General features: G+C 35.6%; 1 protein-coding gene across 4 annotated transcripts; it reads left to right on the forward strand.

Moving 5' to 3' along the window:
• Positions 1-3: 3 nt before the first annotated feature.
• Tmem59 (transmembrane protein 59) lies at positions 4-19174 on the forward strand. Of its 4 annotated transcripts, none has more exons than XM_076860310.2 (9): positions 4-412; positions 2604-2636; positions 3601-3706; positions 5396-5490; positions 7796-7948; positions 10238-10319; positions 11576-11660; positions 15949-16057; positions 18547-19174. In XM_076860310.2, the coding sequence occupies exons 1-9, from the start codon at positions 224-226 to the stop codon at positions 18700-18702; spliced, it is 1008 nt and encodes a 335-aa protein (XP_076716425.1). In that variant the 5' UTR covers positions 4-223; the 3' UTR covers positions 18703-19174. The 4 variants fall into 4 exon arrangements, with proteins under 4 accessions (XP_076716425.1, XP_076716426.1, XP_076716427.1 ...); XM_076860311.2 differs by having other exon boundaries at positions 11579-11660; XM_076860312.2 differs by lacking the exon at positions 2604-2636 and having other exon boundaries at positions 5-412.
• Positions 19175-20126: the final 952 nt, after the last annotated feature.

Consider the following 20126-nt stretch of genomic DNA (forward strand, 5'->3'; position numbering starts at 1 on the left):
AAACTCGCGATGCTTGGGCCCACCTCCCCACGCCGGCCTAGAGGTTCCTAATCCCGGAGGTGGGGCCCGCGGCGGCAATTTCGGCTAGGCTCAGGCGGAGCCGAGGCCACGGCTGAGGCGGAAGCTGCGGCCGGCGGGGCGGGAAAGGGGCTGGCCCGGAAGGAGGAGAAACCCTGAAAAGAAAACAGCAACAAGAGGAGCTGCTCTGACAGAGGGGAACAAAATGGCGGCGCCGAAGGCGAGCCTCTGGGTTCGGGCTCAACTGGGGCTCCCGCCGCTGCTGCTGCTGACCATGGCCCTGGCCGGAGGTTCTGGGACCGCTGCGGCTGAAGCGTTTGACTCGGTCTTGGGTGATACGGCGTCCTGCCACCGGGCCTGCCAGTTGACCTACCCCTTGCACACCTACCCCAAGGTAGGGCCCGTCCAAACCGGGCTTCCACCTTTCCCAGGCCGCCCATTTCGGCTCCCCACACCAGTGTGGGCTTTGGGACCCTAGCGGCGAATCCGCCCTAGAGCCGCGATCTGCCCACGTAGCCCCTGTTTTCCTCCTTAACCCCGCCTGCACCCGTTGGTGCTTTTCATTACCGGAAGTTTGTGCTGCACTACTCGGTGATAGGCTGGGGGCCCCCACGATGAGTAGGACGCGGTCGCTTTCCTGTGGGTGCTTGACGAGCGGCAGCAGAGTCGAACAGTGGCGAGGAGGAGGATGCGGGTGATGACTGCGGGTCCTCGCCTGCAAGGAGCGCAAGGGGGGTGGGAAGGGAGGCGCCGATGCACGAGGCCGCGGAAGACTGACACCCATGTTTATTGAGCGCCTCTGTGGTTCGGGAGTGCTGAGTGGGGAGTCAGACAAGTAGACAATTTATTTCACTATAGTCTGAAAAGTGTTAAGCAGCCCCAGGAGTCGTGAGGCGTCCAGAAAGGGCTTCCGCCTGTGTTGGCATGTTGCCGATAAGACCTGGAATGTCTTACAGAAGCACCAGTTAGGTTTCTGCCTTCGAAAACAAAAACCAACAAACTACTCAGTGTGCGGAAGACGGAATCTGTCGGGTGGTAAAGATTAGACTGTCCTCAGAAAGGTGTTCACAGTTTAAGAGAGGGCCACCCTACTCGCACTTCCTGCCCCCTGCCCCTTGTCCTTAGCCCCTAGCTCCTAGCTGCTGCCTTTCCTTTAATTTCATCCCACTTCTCAAGTTGTTTTTCGGCCTCTTAAGAACTCTGTTTACTCAGCATTCTAAATTACTTGACAACTGTCCCCACACCTTCGCCATATATAATTTGGGTATATTCCCCCCACACACTTTACTTTGTAAGTGCTTTTGCTGATGTTGCTGGGCTCTTTTCCCACGTTTTCCCTTCATCGCTTGAATGCTATTTGCTTAACCGATGTGGCTTGCCTTCTTTGCACTCTTCAACTACAGAGTGGCTATGAAGACAATTCCAGTGACATTTACGATGTTCCATATTGGGAAGTGTTTTCAGGTCTTTGAAAAAGTTCCAAATGCTGTTACTTTCTGTACTTTGTTTACTTAATTGCATGAGGATTATCAATTTTTAAAAAAGCATAGAAGATGAGATTATTCTAAAACGTTCAGAGTGCAAGATATTAATTGAGAGAAATGAGAAATTAAGACTTCCAGACTTAAGTCAATGAATACTGCCCCTAACTACACTATTATCTTCTTACAAACAAATTTCACATCATTAAGAGGCTACTCAGAAGAAACTCATTAATATTGATTTGGCCTAGAATTAGGTCAAGACTTACTTTGTATTGTTCTAATGTTTGTTTTCTTTTTTGAGATTTTCCTAGCAAATATGTAGTATGGGGTAGAATGCTGGGAAAATAAATAATTTGAAAGGATATACATACTGGGAACCTTTCCGTTTTTTAAATAGCCACTGTTATCTAACAGTGTTTTATTGATAAGTCATGTTTACTCATTCATTAAAGAATTCTTACCAGGAACCCTAAATCTTATGGCTCCCTAAATATCCTGGACTTAAAATTTATTGACTCTCTACTATCTGTTAACCTGTATGATGGGGAATTTATGTTACTGTATTCTCTAATTCTCACAACAGTCCTGCAAAGTAGTGTTTGACAAGTAGTGTTTTAAAATTAAAACTAGGAAAGGTTAAGTGACTTACCAAAGGTCCTATGACAGAGAAGTAGTGGAATAAGAATTCAGTCATCAAACCGATGCCCTGTGCTGTCACCTATTAATAAAATTACATTACAAGTATATAATGTATTTATTTCACTGATTTCTATTGGCCTTTCAGCAAATTATTATGCTTTGCCATTCAAGAAAAAGCAGTGTGTGTTATAAGAAATTAGATGAATTTATAAGCTCACATAGCCTCTTCTGGTCTGATACTTTTAACTGGCACATACAAGAGCTTAACAAATGCAACTAGAACTGAGGTCCAAAAACCTTTGAAGTTGTATAATAAAACTTATTTGATACTAGATCTGCAGCCTTCTCTTATGTATTGTTGCTGCTGCATTAATTTTACTAATTCTTCTGCTGGAAAGAAATGCATACCATTGTATTCCATTAGTTGCTAACTGGTATATGCACATGCTGTTTCCTTATTAGGTGCCTGCCAGTTTGTACACAGTGGACCACACAGTAAGTTGAAGGGGCTTCCCCGTATGCACTAGTCTGTTTTGAAAACTATATGTATTTATCATAGAAAAAAAAACTGTTGAAAACACTGTTGTTAGTATTATTAAGCAATTACTATTTTTCAGTAATGAAGAACCATACGTCCATCCTATTTTGAGCTCCCACACGTGTACAGTGATACTTGTAATTATTGTTTCTTATTTTTAAAATCTATTATGTTTAATATTACCATTTGTTAAGTACGTTCTATGTCTCAGGCACTGTGCTAGGAATAGCTGTCTTCTAGAATTATAGAGGAGTTTGGAGATAACAGCTATTGTCTCCTTTTGTAATGAGAAAGCTGAGATTTTGACACGTAAAGTAACTTGTGCTGTTACTTCCTTAAATGGTTTGATTCAGGTCCAACTATTGCAGTAGCTTTTTCTGTATGTCACTCTGCTCTTATTTGTGTTTGCAGTTAAAGTAAGCCAAACTTAAGCAATTCTTTCACATAGCATTTTTATACATGTATACCTCACTTTATTGATAGGCCTTTGTGATCCATTTGCCACCTGAAGCTAGTCACTATAATCCTAAGATTTAAACACCATGTGGCAGAAGCACACCTTTGGTCATAGGGTACTGCTTACTTCTTTCTCTCTTTGTTAGGTTTCTGATTATGTCACTGTCATTTTTATTTTCAATTTTTTCCCCACAAATTGTGACCACAGAATATGGGAAAAGGATGATAATTTTAGCTACTAGATGTTTTTCTTGGTATCCCTTTTAAAATTAAGAATTAAACTTCTTTATGTTGTACAAATGTTTGGTGTTACTTGGCTCCTTTCATTTTTTTTTTCTTTCAGTTATAAAAGTCATTGGATGGTTTAAAATAAATCCTACTAACTTTACTTTCTTCTTGACCTTTTTTTACCTGAGAAAAAAAATCTTACTTTTTGGTAATCCTCCCTGTTCTTGATCTTCCTAGGAAGAGGAGTTGTATGCTTGTCAAAGAGGTTGCAGGCTGTTTTCAATTTGTCAGTTTGTGGATGATGGAATTGATTTAAATCGGACCAAATTGGAATGTGAATCTGGTAAGAAGCTATATAGAACATTAGTGTTTTCTTTGAGTTGTGTTATGTTTTTATGCATTTTCCTTAGAAAATGACATACTTTTTAAACTGGTCATCCAACATATTGTAGTTATTATGAATTTAGAGTTTTAAGGGTATTTCTAGATATTTCATGGGCTTTAAATTTCATCTGTTTGTTGAGACATTATTTATTTTGTACTATGGATCGAACACCTTTGTTTAAATATTCTTTTTAGACAGGGCTGGGGATGTGGCTCAAGAGGTAGCCCGCGCTCGCCTGGCATGCGTGCAGCCCGGGTTCGATCCTCAGCACCACATACAAACAAAGATGTTGTGTCCGCCGAAAACTAGAAAATAAATATTAAAAAAATAAAAATATATTCTGTTTAGACAAATGCAGCAGTAATTACTCTACCTGTAATTCATCATTACCTTTTCAGAGGTAGTATAATTTTCCTAAGCCTTTGAATCACAGGTTGGTTGACTTAACTTGAAGGCTTTTACTGAATCTGGCTTTTTAAAAAAATTTTTGTTATTGATGGACCTTTATTCATTTGTTTATATATGGTGCTAAGAATTGAACCCAGTGCCTCACACATGCTAGGCAAACGCACTACCCCTTGAGCCACAACCCCAGCCCCTGAGTCAGGCTTCTGACTCAGTATTTAATAGTATATTCTTTGTTGATCATGCTAGTGCTAGTAAAAGAAGTAACCAGAGGCTTTGTTACCAGTTTTGATTCAGTTGAATCACTGTTCTTTCCTTTTGCTAGAAGAGTTGTTTTTAATAAAATAAATCTATAGGGGCTCTCAGAACCACATAAAAATAAGTAAATAAAATAAAGGTATTGTGTCCAACTACAACTAAAAAATAAATATTTTTTAAAAAATAAATAAATAAAATAAATCTATAATCAGGGCTCAGTGGACATTTATAAATAAGTGTAATGGAATTTCCCTAATCAGTACAGTTTATTCAGTGTAGAATGTCACCTATCATCATGCCAAAGCTCATATCCAGTCTTCTGTGTTATTGTAAACTTATTTTTATGGCTCAGTCTTCTAATTGGCCATCTTTATATTTGCTTAATGCTGTTCAGCTTAATATCTAGCACCTCTGAGTTTACAAATTCATGACTGAATTGAGAAGAAAAACACAATTATTATATTGATGAAAGGTATATATCACAAGAAAAAAAATGGCTTCAATGAACAAAATGGAGAGAATATGTCTGGTAAAGGGCCAGTTTAATTTTAGAGTCACCTACTAGACAACATTTTCTAGTTCAGTTTTCTTAGAATTTAGGGTGTTAAACTAATTGATTTATTTTATTTTTCCCTTGCCATTCTGATACCCTTGCTTCTCAACTGAGTGATCCATTTATTAACAGTAATCTCAAATACTTATATAAATCACTTATTATTTCATCAACCTGAGGTAGGCAGTGGTATTTCTATTTTAAATTTTTAGAAATCAATGATCATGAAACATTTGACTTGTGGAAGGGAGATAATATGGAGTTCTATTAAAATATTACATTTCCTACTATTATCAAATTTGGAAATTCATGTTGATGAAATACTTATTTAAGTATAAGAAATTTCTTTATAAAATGCCAAATCCTTTTTTTTCTCTTCCTATCCATTCTCTTTTCATCTCTTTTTAAATTTGACTGTTTTTCTCTTTCAGCATGTACAGAAGCATATTCCCAATCTGATGAGCAATATGCTTGCCATCTTGGCTGCCAGAATCAGCTGCCATTTGCTGAATTGAGACAGGAACAAGTATGAAACCATATTGCCTTTCAAAATTGCCTGCTCCGTAGTTCTGACTTGTATTGATTGAAGTGCTTATTACCCACTTGATCCTATTTTAAGTATTCTATTTTACATTTAGTTTTCATCAAACAAATTGTATTTACAAATGGAAGTCAGTTGAATGACTTCTAAACAATGCTTTTCTGTTAAAAATTACATTTACTTCTATATTTTCATTTTGTCTCTTATGTTCGGTAGAGATATCCAATTTTACATGTGAAAAAACTGAGCATAAGAGAAATTAGAATCTGAGTCCTTTTTTTGCATCCCAGTTGCCATTACCTTAAGTCAGCTAATCATTGTTTCTTATCAATATGGGCTAAATTATTTTTCACAGTTTTTCCACTTTAACCGGGTCTAGATATTTGTTTTTTCTAAGTGCAAATATTATGTCATTCTCCTGTCTTACATAATTCAGTAGTTCCCAAATACATATAGGTATAATTTCAAATGATTATCACAGCCTAGCTCCTGATTACCTCTCCAGTGTCATCTCTTAAAGTTCCCTACTCCTCATACTCTATACTCCAAACATACTAGAGGAATAGTTCTTAATTTTATTAATTTTTACATAGGAAATATATGTTGCTATTCTTCTACTCCCCATTTGTGAAAAGTTTTCTGTGTCAAGCCCTCAGTTTTCCTCCATTTTGTAGCCAAGGTTATCAATATGGAGGAATTTTATGCATGTAAAGGAATATACATATTTATTTTACGTAGATACAAGTATAAATGAAGAGCTTGTACTCATTTTTCCACTATATAATATTCCATATAGGTGTATCATTTATGTAAGCAATCCCTTATTTGTAAATGTGAGGGTTTTTTAAAATCTTTTTATTTTATAAATGATATTCTGTATTGTGCACATTTGTGAATATACCTATAGACTAAAACCATAGGTATAGAATTGCTGAGTTAAGAGGTATGAGCATTTTTAATTTTGAAAAAAGAGCAACATATTATGAAAAACATACCCTTTTAAAGTGTATAATTCAGTGATATTTAATATATTCGCAAAGTTGTGCAAACATCATCATCATCTAATTCCAAAATATTTCATTACTCTCAAAAGAAATCTCATACCCATTAGCAGTCACTCTCCTTCCATCCTTTCCCCAGCCCTTGGCAATCTATTGTAGTTTTAATTTGCATTTCTCTTAACCAACATTAAGCATATTTTTAACTGTTTAAGAGCCATTAAATATTTCAAGTGTTTTAAGTTCCTTTTCTGCTTATTGTGTACATACTAAACAGTTCTCAAGTTATGACATGCTATTTCATGTCTGTTCCTTCTACTTCCTATGTGCCTAGTGAATCCTTGACTGTAGACAAGTGTATCCTTGACTGTAGGCAAGTGTCATTACTTTACGAAACCTTTTTATCTACCCCTCACCCCAGTTGTGTATGTATATATACTCACTGTTTATACATACAAACTACCCCTCTCACTGTATGTACGTATCAACCTGTGTTGAACCTCTATTTTATATAGATTATGAGATAAAACATAGATATTCATTGATTATTAAAACCACACATGATTCCCCAGTCTGTTTGAATTTATAACCTCAATAAAATGCTTATTCAGTGAATCATTGAAAGAGTTCTCGACTATTAAATGGGAAAATTGGATCCTGAATATAGATCTTCTGATTCTAAAAAACTGTTCTAAATATCCCATAATGCCTTAGTGTTATTTCACACTAAGGAGCCCACTGCTGCTAAATAAGTCAGAATTAGATAGGAGGTGATACCAATTATGTTAAATCTATCAGTAGCACCTACTACATATACTTAATCCTAAAATAATCTCCTCACCCTATTCTGTTACCAGATATCTCACGTGTTATGCATATATTCTTTTAGTTGATTTTTTTCCTTATTTTTATTAATGTTCGTAATAGCATGTTTTATTCTACATGAAAGCATTAAAGATGAGAATGGTATGATTTGTCCCCTCTCATTCTACCTCTGAAGACCTTATTAGTCTGTATTTACTCAAATCTTAAAAGTCCATATTTTTGGATCTGACTCAAAAGCCTGCTATTGTATTAGAGGGCACAAATAGCTTATGTGTTTGGTGCAGTTAAAGAAGCCTGGAATTTTAGGCTCTGCCATTAATTATTAATTTGCATAGTTTAAAAGTTTAATGCTAATGATTATGGAGAAATCATGTAATTATTTATTCCATATCGCAGTAAGGATTTGAGGAATCTTGAACATACATATATAATGTATTTCTCATTATTTAAATTTTTTGTTTGTTTAGCTCATGTCCCTGATGCCAAAAATGCATCTCCTGTTCCCTCTAACTCTCGTGAGGTCATTCTGGAGTGACGTGATGGACTCTGCACAGAGCTTCATAACCTCTTCATGGACTTTTTATCTTCAAGCTGATGATGGAAAAATAGTTATATTCCAGGTAACAACCATGTTTCATAGATCCATCTAAATAACAACAGTAAATATATTGTTCTTAAAGAATGTCTTGGCATATAACCATACACTCAGTCACTTACAAATACATGTCATCAAATAATACTTATTTGGCCTTCATAAAAATAGGGGACATCAGAACACTGTGTAATTTGCCCTTTCTTGTGCTCCTGGAAGCCCTATCTAAAGCCTTTTTGTTCTTATCTAATTGGAACTTTGAGTCATCTAAAATTTTTGGTAGTTAAATTGATAAAAATGAAATCTTTAGATATTGGAAATAAGAATAATTAATATATTTTGCATGTAAATAGTGGCAGATAGCATACAGATATTAGAGGAAAGTAATATGCCATAATATTTAGTTGTTTATAATTAAAAAAATGCTTTTTCTCATAACTCTTTTAAGAGAACTTGTGGAAAAACATTTTTCTTATTAGAGATCACTTTTCCTGTCATTTACCATGTGATTTGATAATAGCTGCTGTTCCTAGAAAATTCAGTTACACTAGGCATTTTATATATTGCAGTTACCCTGAGTTAACTATGGGGGATTTGTTTATTCCTGAGTTGTCTATGAGGGATTTGTTTCAGTAACTTCTGTGGATAGTAAAATTTTAAGATGCTCTAGACCTTTATATAAAATGGTGCAGTATTTGTATGTAGCCTACACAACCCTCTCATGTACTTAATAATATGTCATGTGTCACTTAATAATGGGACACAATCTGAAAAATACATGATCAGGCAAGTTCTTTGTTGTGGAAACCTCACAGTGAGTACTTAAACTAGAATGGCTAAAACATGACTACATGCTACAGTCATGGGACCACCATCAAATATGCAGGCTGTTGTTGAACAGTGCATTACTACACTTTAAATCATCTCTAGGTTACTTATAATATCTAACGCAGTGTAAGACAATGTAAATAGTTGTTATACTGCATCATTCAATGACAACAGGGAAAAATCTGTACATTTTCAGTACAGATTTTTTCCAAATATTTTTGATCCGTGATTGGTTGAATCCATGATTACAGGATCCAAAGAAGTGAAACCCATGGATGATATATGGAAGTTAACTATATTATCTCACATCTTCAAACAACTTTATGAGGTTATATTATCTCTATTTTATTGATGAGGCAACTGTGAGTTTAGCTTGTTTAAGGTCATGTTGCCAGTTAAGTGACGGAATTAGGCTTCAAATGCAGGGTACTTTAGCTCCAAGGCAAGTATACCACGTTACCATGCTGTCTTCCATTTAATTCCGTAAATTCCTCAAATTTGCCAGTCAATAAATTATGTTGTGACACTGTCTTTCTCTTAGAGGAAGAATATGGTATACCTTTTAACTATTGCCATTTAAGCAGTTTACTGAATGGCTAGTATGTCGTTTTGAGCACTATGCTAAGCTTGGGTCCCCTGTACCTAATAAGTAAAACACAGAAATTTTCTGACTTTATATTTATGGGCATGGTGGTACATGCCTATAATCCCAGCAACTTGAAAGGCTGAGGCAGGAAGATTGCAAATTTGAGGCCGGCCTCGGCAATTTAGGGAGACTTATGTCTCAAAATAGAAAATTAATAGGGCTGAGGATGGGGTTCAGTGGTAGAGCATTCGCCCAGGATGTGTGAGGCCCTGGATTCAATCCCCAGCACTGAAATAATTAGTTCATGAGCAAATTCTGTGTTCTTAAGCTACGTAATGCCATTAAAGCTTAAGTTGACTGAGAATAGAGCCCTCACTTGTTCCTCATTAGATGTGAGATTAGCTGTTCTCTGTAGAATTTGTGTCAATTTGACTGTAAATAGGATAGAGGAACCCCATTTCAGAAAATTATAGCTATATAAAAGATGGAAAATATGGAGTATTTGCCTACAGTTTATGAATTGTTAATACTTAGAAAAGAAAAAAATAAATATGTGTTTAGCCAAAAGTTTTTGTCAGCTGAGTTATTCCTGATCAACTAGAGTTAGAAATTATTTTTACAGGTTCTAGTGTTTAATGTATAATTTGCCTCTTGCTCTCTCTCTGGCTCATTTTGTTTGGTCAGAAAATTAAACTGCCTAAATAGTTGATGATTTCAGAAATCTGTTTCTTTGCAAAGCACTAGATCTAATGTCAGGAAATGCAATTAAAACATTATAATTAATATGTTTTATTTTTTATATCAGACTTCTGTTACATTTTCTCAGCTGAAGTGTTTATAGAGATAATATGTTATAGAACTTGCTGTGGAAAAAAGTCTTAACTGCTTTCATTATCATTTTAGTCTAAGCCAGAAATTCAGTATGCACCACAGTTGGAGCAGGAACCTACAAATTTGAGAGAATCATCTCTAAGCAAAATGTCCTGTAAGTTTTATTTTAAATGGCTTGGATAAAAACATTAGTAGTCAAATCTGGTTATAGTAGGGTTGACTTTCCACCTGCATATTTCTAATTTACTAGGTCTGGGAGAAGATCAGAGAATTTGAGTTTCTACAAATTCTATATTTTGCTGATGCTGTCATCTTGAGGACCACACTTGTGAACCCCTGTTTTTAAAACATTTAGGTTGTTTGATTTTTTGAGTATGAACTAGTGAAATATTCTGGTATTTCCCAACAAATTAACCAAATATTAAAACTAACTATCTCCAAAGTATGAGTTCCTTATTCTATTCTATCCTATTTATATAATTTTTTTTAGTTGTAATTGGACACAATACCTTTATTTTATTTATTTATTTTTATGTGGTGCTAAGGCTCAAACCCAGGGCCTCACACATGCTAGGCAAGCACCCTACCACTGAGCTACAACCCCAGCCCATATAGTTTTATTTTTATTTTCATATTAGAAGTGAATTTTGGGGCTGGGATTGTGGTAGAGTGCTTGCCTAACACATTTAAGGCCCTGGGTTTGATCCTCAGCACTACATAAAAATAAATAAATAAAATAAAGGTATTGTGTTCAACTAAAACTAAAAAATAAATTTTAAAAAAAAGTGAATTTTAACTCATAGGATCATAAGACATCAAGTTAAAACACAGCTTCCTTTTTAAATTTTACAGACTACCAAGCCAGGCACATTCCTATAGTTCCAGGTATTCAAGAGTCTGAGACAGGGGGATCACAAATTCAAGGCCAGCCTGAGCAACTTAGTGAGAATCTTTCTTTATTATAAAATAAAGTATAAAAAGGGTTGAGGATGTAGCTCAGTGGCAGAGCACCCCTTGATTTAATCCCCAGTACAAATGAATAAATGACCTTATTTTAGATGCTGATTTAATTAACTTCTCATTATATTAGCAGATAGGAACTGTGGACAATTATAACATACGTAAGACCATCTTTTAATTAGGCTAGAATAAACCAAATTCTGTCATTCAAGCCTACATGTAATTAAACAGCATCAATGTCAATAAGATTTTGAAAATAAGAAAACCTTTTATGTGGTAGAATATCCATTTGGTTTTTGATGTACCAAAGGAACTTTCAAGCATATAAAATGTGTTAAGATTACACATATAAAAACTGTTGAATATCTGTGCAGTGAGTATATCTAGGGGTAAACATATGAGACTAGCTTTTAGAATATAGGATGTAATAAATTTGTACTATTATTTCAGCAGATCTACAAATGAGAAGTGCACAAGCACACAGGAACTATCTTGAGGATGGAGAAAGCGATGGCTTTTTAAGATGCCTCTCTCTGTATGTATGCCTCTTTTTGTGTACAGAAGATAAATTAAATGTTCTATTTTAATTGATACATAGTTGTACAAATTTATGAGGTACAAAGTGATATTTTGATGTATGTATACATTGCATAATAATCAAATCAGTAATTAGCATACTACCTCAAATCTTTATCATTTCTTTGTGGTGAAACATTCAAAACCCTCTGTTCTAGCAATTTTAAAATGTATAATACATTATCGTTAACTCTGTGAAATAAAATGCCAGTACTATAACTGTGTACCCCTGACCAGCCTCTTCCTAGCTCCTTCTCTCCCATGTTACTTTAGTGAAATCCAAGCAGATTTTTTGTTTTCCACAGTGTAAGAGCATTCTTCTTGTTAGGATTCCTTAATTAATGTTAAAAAATGTGCTTCTCTAGATATTTGAATGATGTTCTAATTTAAAATATGTCTGAATGGTTTTGGGATCTGATTTTGTTGTTGTTTTTATGTGAATGGCCAGATATGAGGCTAGAGGAGACAGATAAAGACTGTAAAAAAGGCTTGGGCTGGGGATGTGGCTCAAGCGGTAGCGCACTCGCCTGGCATGCGTGCGGCCAGGGTTCAATCCTCAGCACCACATACAAACAAAAACAAAGATGTTGTGTCCGCCGAAAACTAAAAAATAAATATTAAAAAATTCTCTCTCTTTCTCTCTCTCTCTCTCTTTAAAAAAAAAAAAAAAAAAGGTTTTGTATCATACACTATGGAATGTCATCTCTAAGCCAGGGATTTTTAAATAGGAAAGGAAGACAGGAGTAAAGGGTACCTTATTCTTTCTTAGGAAGGACTATTGAGCTTTCTGAGGGTAAGAAGAGGATTTTATCAAAGTGTACATGCTTGTACTCCTCCAAGGCATTCTAATATGAGTCTTCTCATCTTCTCTGCTGCCTTCCACACAAAGGTTGGGAGGGTGGTGTTGTGTCACAGTGGGCTATGTCACTTACTGATTGTTTTCTTCTGTGTCAGATACCAGACCAAGCACTTCTATACATGTCTTAACAGGTCCGTTTCACAATATGTACACTCTAATGGGCTGTTCTGTCTCAAATATAATGCTACAGTTGTTCAAACTGTGTGCTTCCTACAGTTTCTTAGCAGGTTTTATCACATATTAATAATGTTATATGGAACTTTAATACCTTTTCTAAACAAAATGTTTAAAGACTATGTGAGAATGAGGGTTTAACTTTAAATTTCTTCTTCCTTTCATTTATAAACCTGCTTTTGACTTGTGCAAAAAAGAAAAAGACAGTTTTTCTTGCATTTATTTAGGTTGTTTTTGGTTTTCGGTTTATTATTTATTTTGCAGTTTTAAATTTGTAGAAACTTAAATAATTGCCTAATCTAAAATTATAATTGATTCTCAATAGTACATTACCTGGCATTTTTGCAGGGGGGTGGGGGTAATGGAGACTGATCCTTGGGGTGCTTTACTCTACTAAGCTACCTTCCCAACCTTTTTTATTTTTTATTTTGAGACAGGATCTCACTCAGTTGCTGAGGTTGGCCCTGAACTTAAGTTTTTTTTCAGATAAAGTGTCTTCCTATTAAATGTATGAAGTATATTACTGTTTATGGAAGTCCAGGACTGTCACAAATTTGACCAAAATAGGTAGACAAGAACCAGACAGAAGTGGCAAAATAATCAAATATAATTTTCAGAAAGAAGCCTCTATGTGAAGGATAAATTAAAGGATCAGGCTGGAGAGCTTTGGGTAAATCAGCAAGAACTAGGGCTGTTGATAAGCAGAACAGGAGATAACAGAGATAGTTGAGACTCTTTATGATGTAGGGATTTCTTTGTACCTGAGGTTGAGGAAGAAGATGAACCCTAAGATTAGCCATGGTTTTCTTTTCTTCTCTTTTTTTCCCAGTATTAGAGATGGATCCTAGAGCCTCACATGTGCTATGCAAGCACTTTACCACTGATCTACATCCCTAACCTTTTTACTTTATTTTGAAAAAGGGTCTCACAAAGTTGCCATGACTGGCTTCAATCTTGAGATCCCCCTGCCTCAGTCTCCTGAGTAGCTGGGATTATTAGGTTTGTGCCACCATGCCTGGCTGGGCCCCAGTTTTCTGTCTTTAACAAATTGCTAGTGCAATCCAGTTATCAGGTGTATCCTCATTCATAGAAATAGATTCCGTAGTTCTCAGAGTAGGGCTGGATCATATAGAGAAAAGTAGGTGTTTTTTCCATTAAAAATATATCTTACTCTTTTTAAATTGGAATGCTTTAAGGCATAACAGTAAATTTCCCTGCTTTTTAATACAGTACATTCTCCAAAATTCACCTCTTTTGCTGGGAGACAGTGTCTGGGTATACTATTTCTTTGGTATGTCCAAGAGTTGACAAACCATTAAGTGAATTGGTAAAGTGTAGATATTTATTAGGTAGGATCTGATGAGCAGAAATGTGAAAAATTAGACTACCATATTGATACCCAAGTTTCTCCACTTCCTCTGGAAGGTGAGATCTGCACAAGCTACAGGTCTCTGCAGTGGAAAAGTGTTGCATCTCTTAATGGCCATGCCTTCCAGTGTTGCAACAGACCCCAGCAGCTCACCATCAGTTTCTTCTTTCTGGTTTCTTGTCTTATGAATGGAAGAATGAAATCCATAGGCCAGGATGAATGAGTATAAGATTTAGGCATGTAGGATTTATTGAAGAATAGAAATAGGAACAACTCCCACAAGTTGAGAGGGGACGGAAGAGAGTTGCCACCTAAGTGTACTAGTCTAGGGGTTTATATAGCACTTGAGTCAACACTATTGGTCCAAATTCATACTAATCAGGGTTTGGAAAAGTACTAATGATATTGGTTAGCCCTGAATCCCATTCAGGGTTGACTTACTTCCATTTTCTCACAAGTCACACATGCTCATTGGGGGAGGGGGTAGGGTCTGGAGCTGCAGTGCTGTGTGGAGCTGGTGTCCACTGGGCAGTGCTGAGCTCTGGTGGGATGACAGATCAGTACTCCTTGGCTCACCTGGGGCATTGGTCTGTACCTCAGGCCCACCATGTGGTTGGTTCCTTGTGCCCAACCCCATGCTGTCTACCTGTGCTTAGGCCTGGCTCTACAGCTCCACCATTCTGCTGCTACCTCTTGGCAGGGACCAGTGGACTGATGCACAGCTTGGCAGCCAATAGTATACAGTTTTTCAGAATGAGATTCTTCTCTTTCTTTCTTTTTTTTCCCTCCATAGTGCTGGGATCAATCCTGGGGCCTCATGCATGGTAGGCAAGTGCTGTACCACGGAACTATAACCCCAGGCCCAGAATTAGATTCTTAAAACATTAAAAAAAAAAAAAAAAATAGCTTGACTTTTTCCTGTTCTTTGAATCTTTTTGTTTTAGGTACTGGAGATTGAACCCAAAGGTACTTAACCTTTGGGCCACATTCCCAGCCCTTTTTCTGTTTTATTTTGAGACAGGGTCTTGCTGAGTTGCGTAGAGCCTTGGTCTTCTGAGCTTCTGGGATTATAGGCCAGCACCTCTAGGCCCAGTTCTTTAAATTTTAATTAGTCAATTATGAAAAAAAAAAATTCTATAGTAACTGATTCTCATAACTTATCTTTGCCTAAAGATTTTTTAATCATAATGAAAATATAACTGTCTCATTATTATGGTATATCATAATGGTTACAAGGTGCCTCAGATGAGTTCTTTTAAATTCAAGAACAAGTAAATTGTAGCAGTTAAATATTTGAATTGTTATAGGTAAGCTGAATTTTGGAAGCCAGTTGTGAATCTGTTTGTAAAACAAATGATCATCTTTTAATTTACCTAATTCATAACTTTTTGAGATATTGAGTTTTCCTAAAGTATAATGTAATGCCTTGCAAAAAATAACATGTGACACTTAATATAAATAATTTTTCAATTTATAGGACACTTATCTGCCCTAGAAAGTATTATTTACAATAAAGTAGTTTAATTTTATGTATTTAATGAAAAGTCAATGTGTTTGATTTTATTATTATCATCATTATTACTATTATGAAAGTTATGTAGCCATGCTACAGAAACTTTAGAAATGGAGGAAAGGACATCATATCACCCTAATACACTAGTTGCTATTATAATGTTTCCTTCTATTAGCATGTTTTAAAAATACTTTTAGATAGTACACAAAGTCTTAATTATATTAATCAGGTAAGTATATAAGGCTGCTTGCCTTTAATTATGTGAAGACTCTTTTGTTTTTTATTTTACCAAATTTTAATTGTTCATTTTTTTTTTTTTTTTTTTTTTCCAGTAACTCTGGGTGGATTTTAACCATGACTCTTGTCCTTTCGGTGATGGTGTTGCTCTGGATTTGTTGTGCAGCTGTTGCTACAGCTGTAGAGCAGTATGTTCCCTCTGAGGTAAATTTAATTCTTACCCTTGGGCCATTTTAAGACTGAGCCATATGAAACCATTTTAAGTGCTTTATTTGTTTAACTTAAAAAAAAAAAAAAAAAAAAAAAAAAACAAGGTCTCTCTACTAACAGAATGAGAGAAAATTTGGTGGTTTTAATCTGGTTGAGGTTGGCACATATGAAAATTATAGGTTTGCAACACAAGAATCATTGTTCCTGGTTTTCTATGATGGTAACTACTGTGGTGACGTTAATGTTGATTGCCTTGAGCAAAGTGTCTCTTCCCAGTTCTCTGAGACTGAAAAGAACTATTAGCATTCAGTTTCTAAGGTGGCATAGAGATGACTTGTAGAACCACTTAAAATTTTAAATTAATTGCCACAAATGTTAAGGAGTAATTATTGCTTTAGAAGCAGTAAAACTAGGCTGTTTGATTCTGAGTTGTTGTGTTCTGTAGCTAACCCCTAGAGAGCAAATACTATTGTGACTTCCTTAGTAATTAAACTGACCCAGGAAACATAACTGCCAAGGTAAAGAATTTTTGTTTGGAGAGAATGCTGTAATTTAAAACAAATAACCCAATCAATAAAATGGTCAAGGACCTGAAGAGACACTTCTCAGATGATGTACAATCAGTCAACAAATACATGAAAAAATGTTCATCATCAATAGCAATTAGAGAAATGCAAATTAAAACCACTCTTAAGATTTCATCTCACTCCAGTCAGAATGGCAGCCATTATGCATACAAACAACAATAAGTATTGGCAAGGATGTGGGGGGAAAAGGAACACTCATACACTGCTAGTGGGACTGCAAATTGGTGCAGCCAATATGGAAAGCAGTATGGAGATTTCTTGGAAAATTGGGAATGGAACCACCATTTGACCCAGCTGTCCCTCTCCTCGGTCTATACTCTAAGGACTTAAAAATAGCATACTACAGGAACACAGCCACATCAATGTTTATAGCAGCACAATGTACAGTAGCTAAACTATGGAACCAACCTAGATGCCCTTCAATAGATGAATGGATTAAAAAATGTGGCCTATATATACAATAGAATATTACTCAGCAATAAAAGAGAATAAAATCATGGCATTTGCAGGTAAATGGATGGAGTTAGAGAAGATAATAAGTGAAGTAAGCTGATCCCAAAAAAACAAATAAGGCTGATTTATAATGGGGTAGGGAGCAGGAGCATGGGAGGATTAGATGAACCCTAGATAGGGCAGAGGGGGGTTGGAGGGGAAGGGAGGGGGTATGGGGTAATTAATGATGGTAGAATGTGATGATCATTACTATCCAAAGTACATGTATGAAGATACGAATTGGTGTGATTATACTATGTATATAACCAGAAATATGAAAAATTGTGCTCTATATATGTAATAAGAATTGTAATGCATTCTGCTGTCATATATAAATAGAAAAATTTACATTAAAAAATCTAAATATAAAAAAAGCTGTAATTTGATGATTCAACTTAGCATTCAAGGAAAGAAAGTTATTTATATAACTATAAGGTAATGGTTTTTGACATCAGATCCAGCTGAAATAAACTGGAGTTTTCTTCTGTCTCCAAAGCACCATAGAAAGAGAGAAAAGAAGAAACGAGGGAAATTAAAATAAAATCTAATAATAAGTCATTGGCATGGTTGAGTAGACACAGGTACCTAGAAAGTAGACTAGGATGGTGTTGATAACTAACATTTAAGTAGTTCTTATAACTCGCAAAGTATTTTCATATATTTTGTATGTCAGTACAGTGTCCAGCAATATTCTACAGCAGGTTTTATCATTCCATTTTTTGATGAATAAACAGGCTTACAGAATCTAGGTGACCTTTCTGAGATCTCATAACTATGAAAGTGTTGATGCTGGAATGAAGTTTATGTCCTTAGATTAACTCCTGTATTTTTTACTGTATACCATCTTACTATGGCTGATAAGGTGTTTAGTTTAAGTGGCACAATAATAGTTGTATAAAGTGTTAAGGAAAGCAGAGAATGTGCTGTACTGTAAAAGAGGCTGTACTTCTCTAAGAAGATATATTTTCCAAAAAATGTGTGGAAAAAATCCATTTGGATATATTACTTTTAGGCTTTAACTCTGTAGGTGAAACCATACTTGGCCTAGGTAATAATTTTAAGTACATTTTTTATTATAAAAGTATTGTAATGGTTTAGAAATTTACAAACTACATATTTAAAAAAGCAGGAAAGTCACTCATCTATCTAGAATTTTGTGTTGCCCTTTTTTTTTCAGTATAAGTGATTTTTGATACATATTACTGTTTTTATTTCCTGTTTTAGAATACTGTAGTATAAATACTCTACCTCTTTTGGGGGATTTTCTCCTTTGTTCATTATAAAAATAATTTTACATTTTATGTAATGTTAGAGAAATTACTTAGATTTTCATGGCCAAAATCACTTACTTGGAGAAGTTCCCAGTGATCAAATTCCTTATGTGTGCTGATTTTTCTCTTGCAGAAGCTGAGTATCTATGGTGACTTGGAATTTGTGAATGAACAAAAACTAAGCAGATATCCAGCTTCTTCTCTCGTGGTTGTTAGATCTAAAACTGAAGATCATGAAGAAGCAGGGCCTCTACCTACAAAAGTGAATCTTGCTCATTCAGAAATTTAAGCTTTGTTTTAAAAAGTGTCATAGACACTTAAATTTCCATTCTTCTAGAGCTTTTTAAAATGGTTTCATTGGACATAGCCTTAAGAAATCACTATAAATGCAAATAAAGTTACCCAAATCTGTGAAGACTGTATTTGCTGTAACTTTACCTGTATTTTTTTTCTAGTAATTTAAGACATGGATGTTTGGGGTTGTGTTTTTATTTTACTAATGTCTGTAGCTACTTTGTTAACTGCATTGAATTTTTTTTTCTTTCTTAGCCAAATTCTACGAGCTGATCATTGTTCTTCCCCACCTCCTGCCACAATACTGTCAGTTCTCTTAGCTAATAAACTGAATACCTAGTAGGATGCTTCAGTTCAAAAATGGCCCACAAACCTGTAATTTGAAATTTAGCAGAAAATACTGTTTAATGACACTACATTTTCAGTTGTATTGAACTGGAATTATTAAAATTTTATTTGAATAATTATATGCTGAAATTTGAGTATCTGATTTGCTTGGTCTTCCCTCCTGCCCTCACCTAACCCAGAAAAGAATTATTAGGTGTTCCATGTCTACTGCTGTGTAAATAGGTAGCCAGGGTTGAAGCAGAAATGAGCCTCTCAGCAATACATTTAACGTCATTTTGCCCGGGCTGTATGTTTTTGTTAGTGAGTCTTTCCAGAGAACTATCTGTTCTCCATCAGATAGTATCAAGTATAAGGTAACAATATTTTCAGAGAAAAATTTTCATTTGGACACTAAGAGTTATACTTTTGTAGTACAGAATTAGGTATAAATTTCACTTGACAAAAATTAATATTACCATTCCTTTACCTACAGTAATACAAATGTGAAAAAAAAAATTTTTTTAAAGCAGCCAAATTGTCGCCTCTCCCATCCATAGTGTATACTTATATTTCTTAATCAGACACGGGTTTAATTGTAAAGCACCCAGTAAAGTAAACTAAGGGGAAAAGGATACAGAAGTCAGAGAGCCCACTGTTAAGAAAGGCCTCCCTTATAAAAACAAAGCAATACGAAGAAATAGCTACAAAGGAAGAAACCACTATACAATTGTCCCATATTCTTCCACTTCCCTCTTGAAAATGTTGATCCAAGATTGGGGGTGTAGCTCAGTGGTAGAGTGATTGCTCAGCATGCTTGAGGCCCTGGGTTCAGTCCCCAACACAGCAGAAAGTATACAAGTTTAATCAAACTATTTCTACTCTCGTTTGTAAGAGATAATTCATTGTGTGTGAAAACATTCCTGATCATTATTAACCACTTAGATATTTGTCTCCTTTTACTTATGGAGTGATTAAACCAGACTGGGAATCTTCACCATCATATATATCCACACAAAATTAGTAATTGTACCTATGGGTAAATGGCAGAAAGATCAATAGAAGGAAGGGAGTGGGGAGAGAAAGGGGAAGGAG

The sequence above is a fragment of the Callospermophilus lateralis genome, chromosome 7 (assembly GCF_048772815.1).
Source record: "Callospermophilus lateralis isolate mCalLat2 chromosome 7, mCalLat2.hap1, whole genome shotgun sequence".
Taxonomy (NCBI): Eukaryota; Metazoa; Chordata; class Mammalia; order Rodentia; family Sciuridae; genus Callospermophilus; species Callospermophilus lateralis.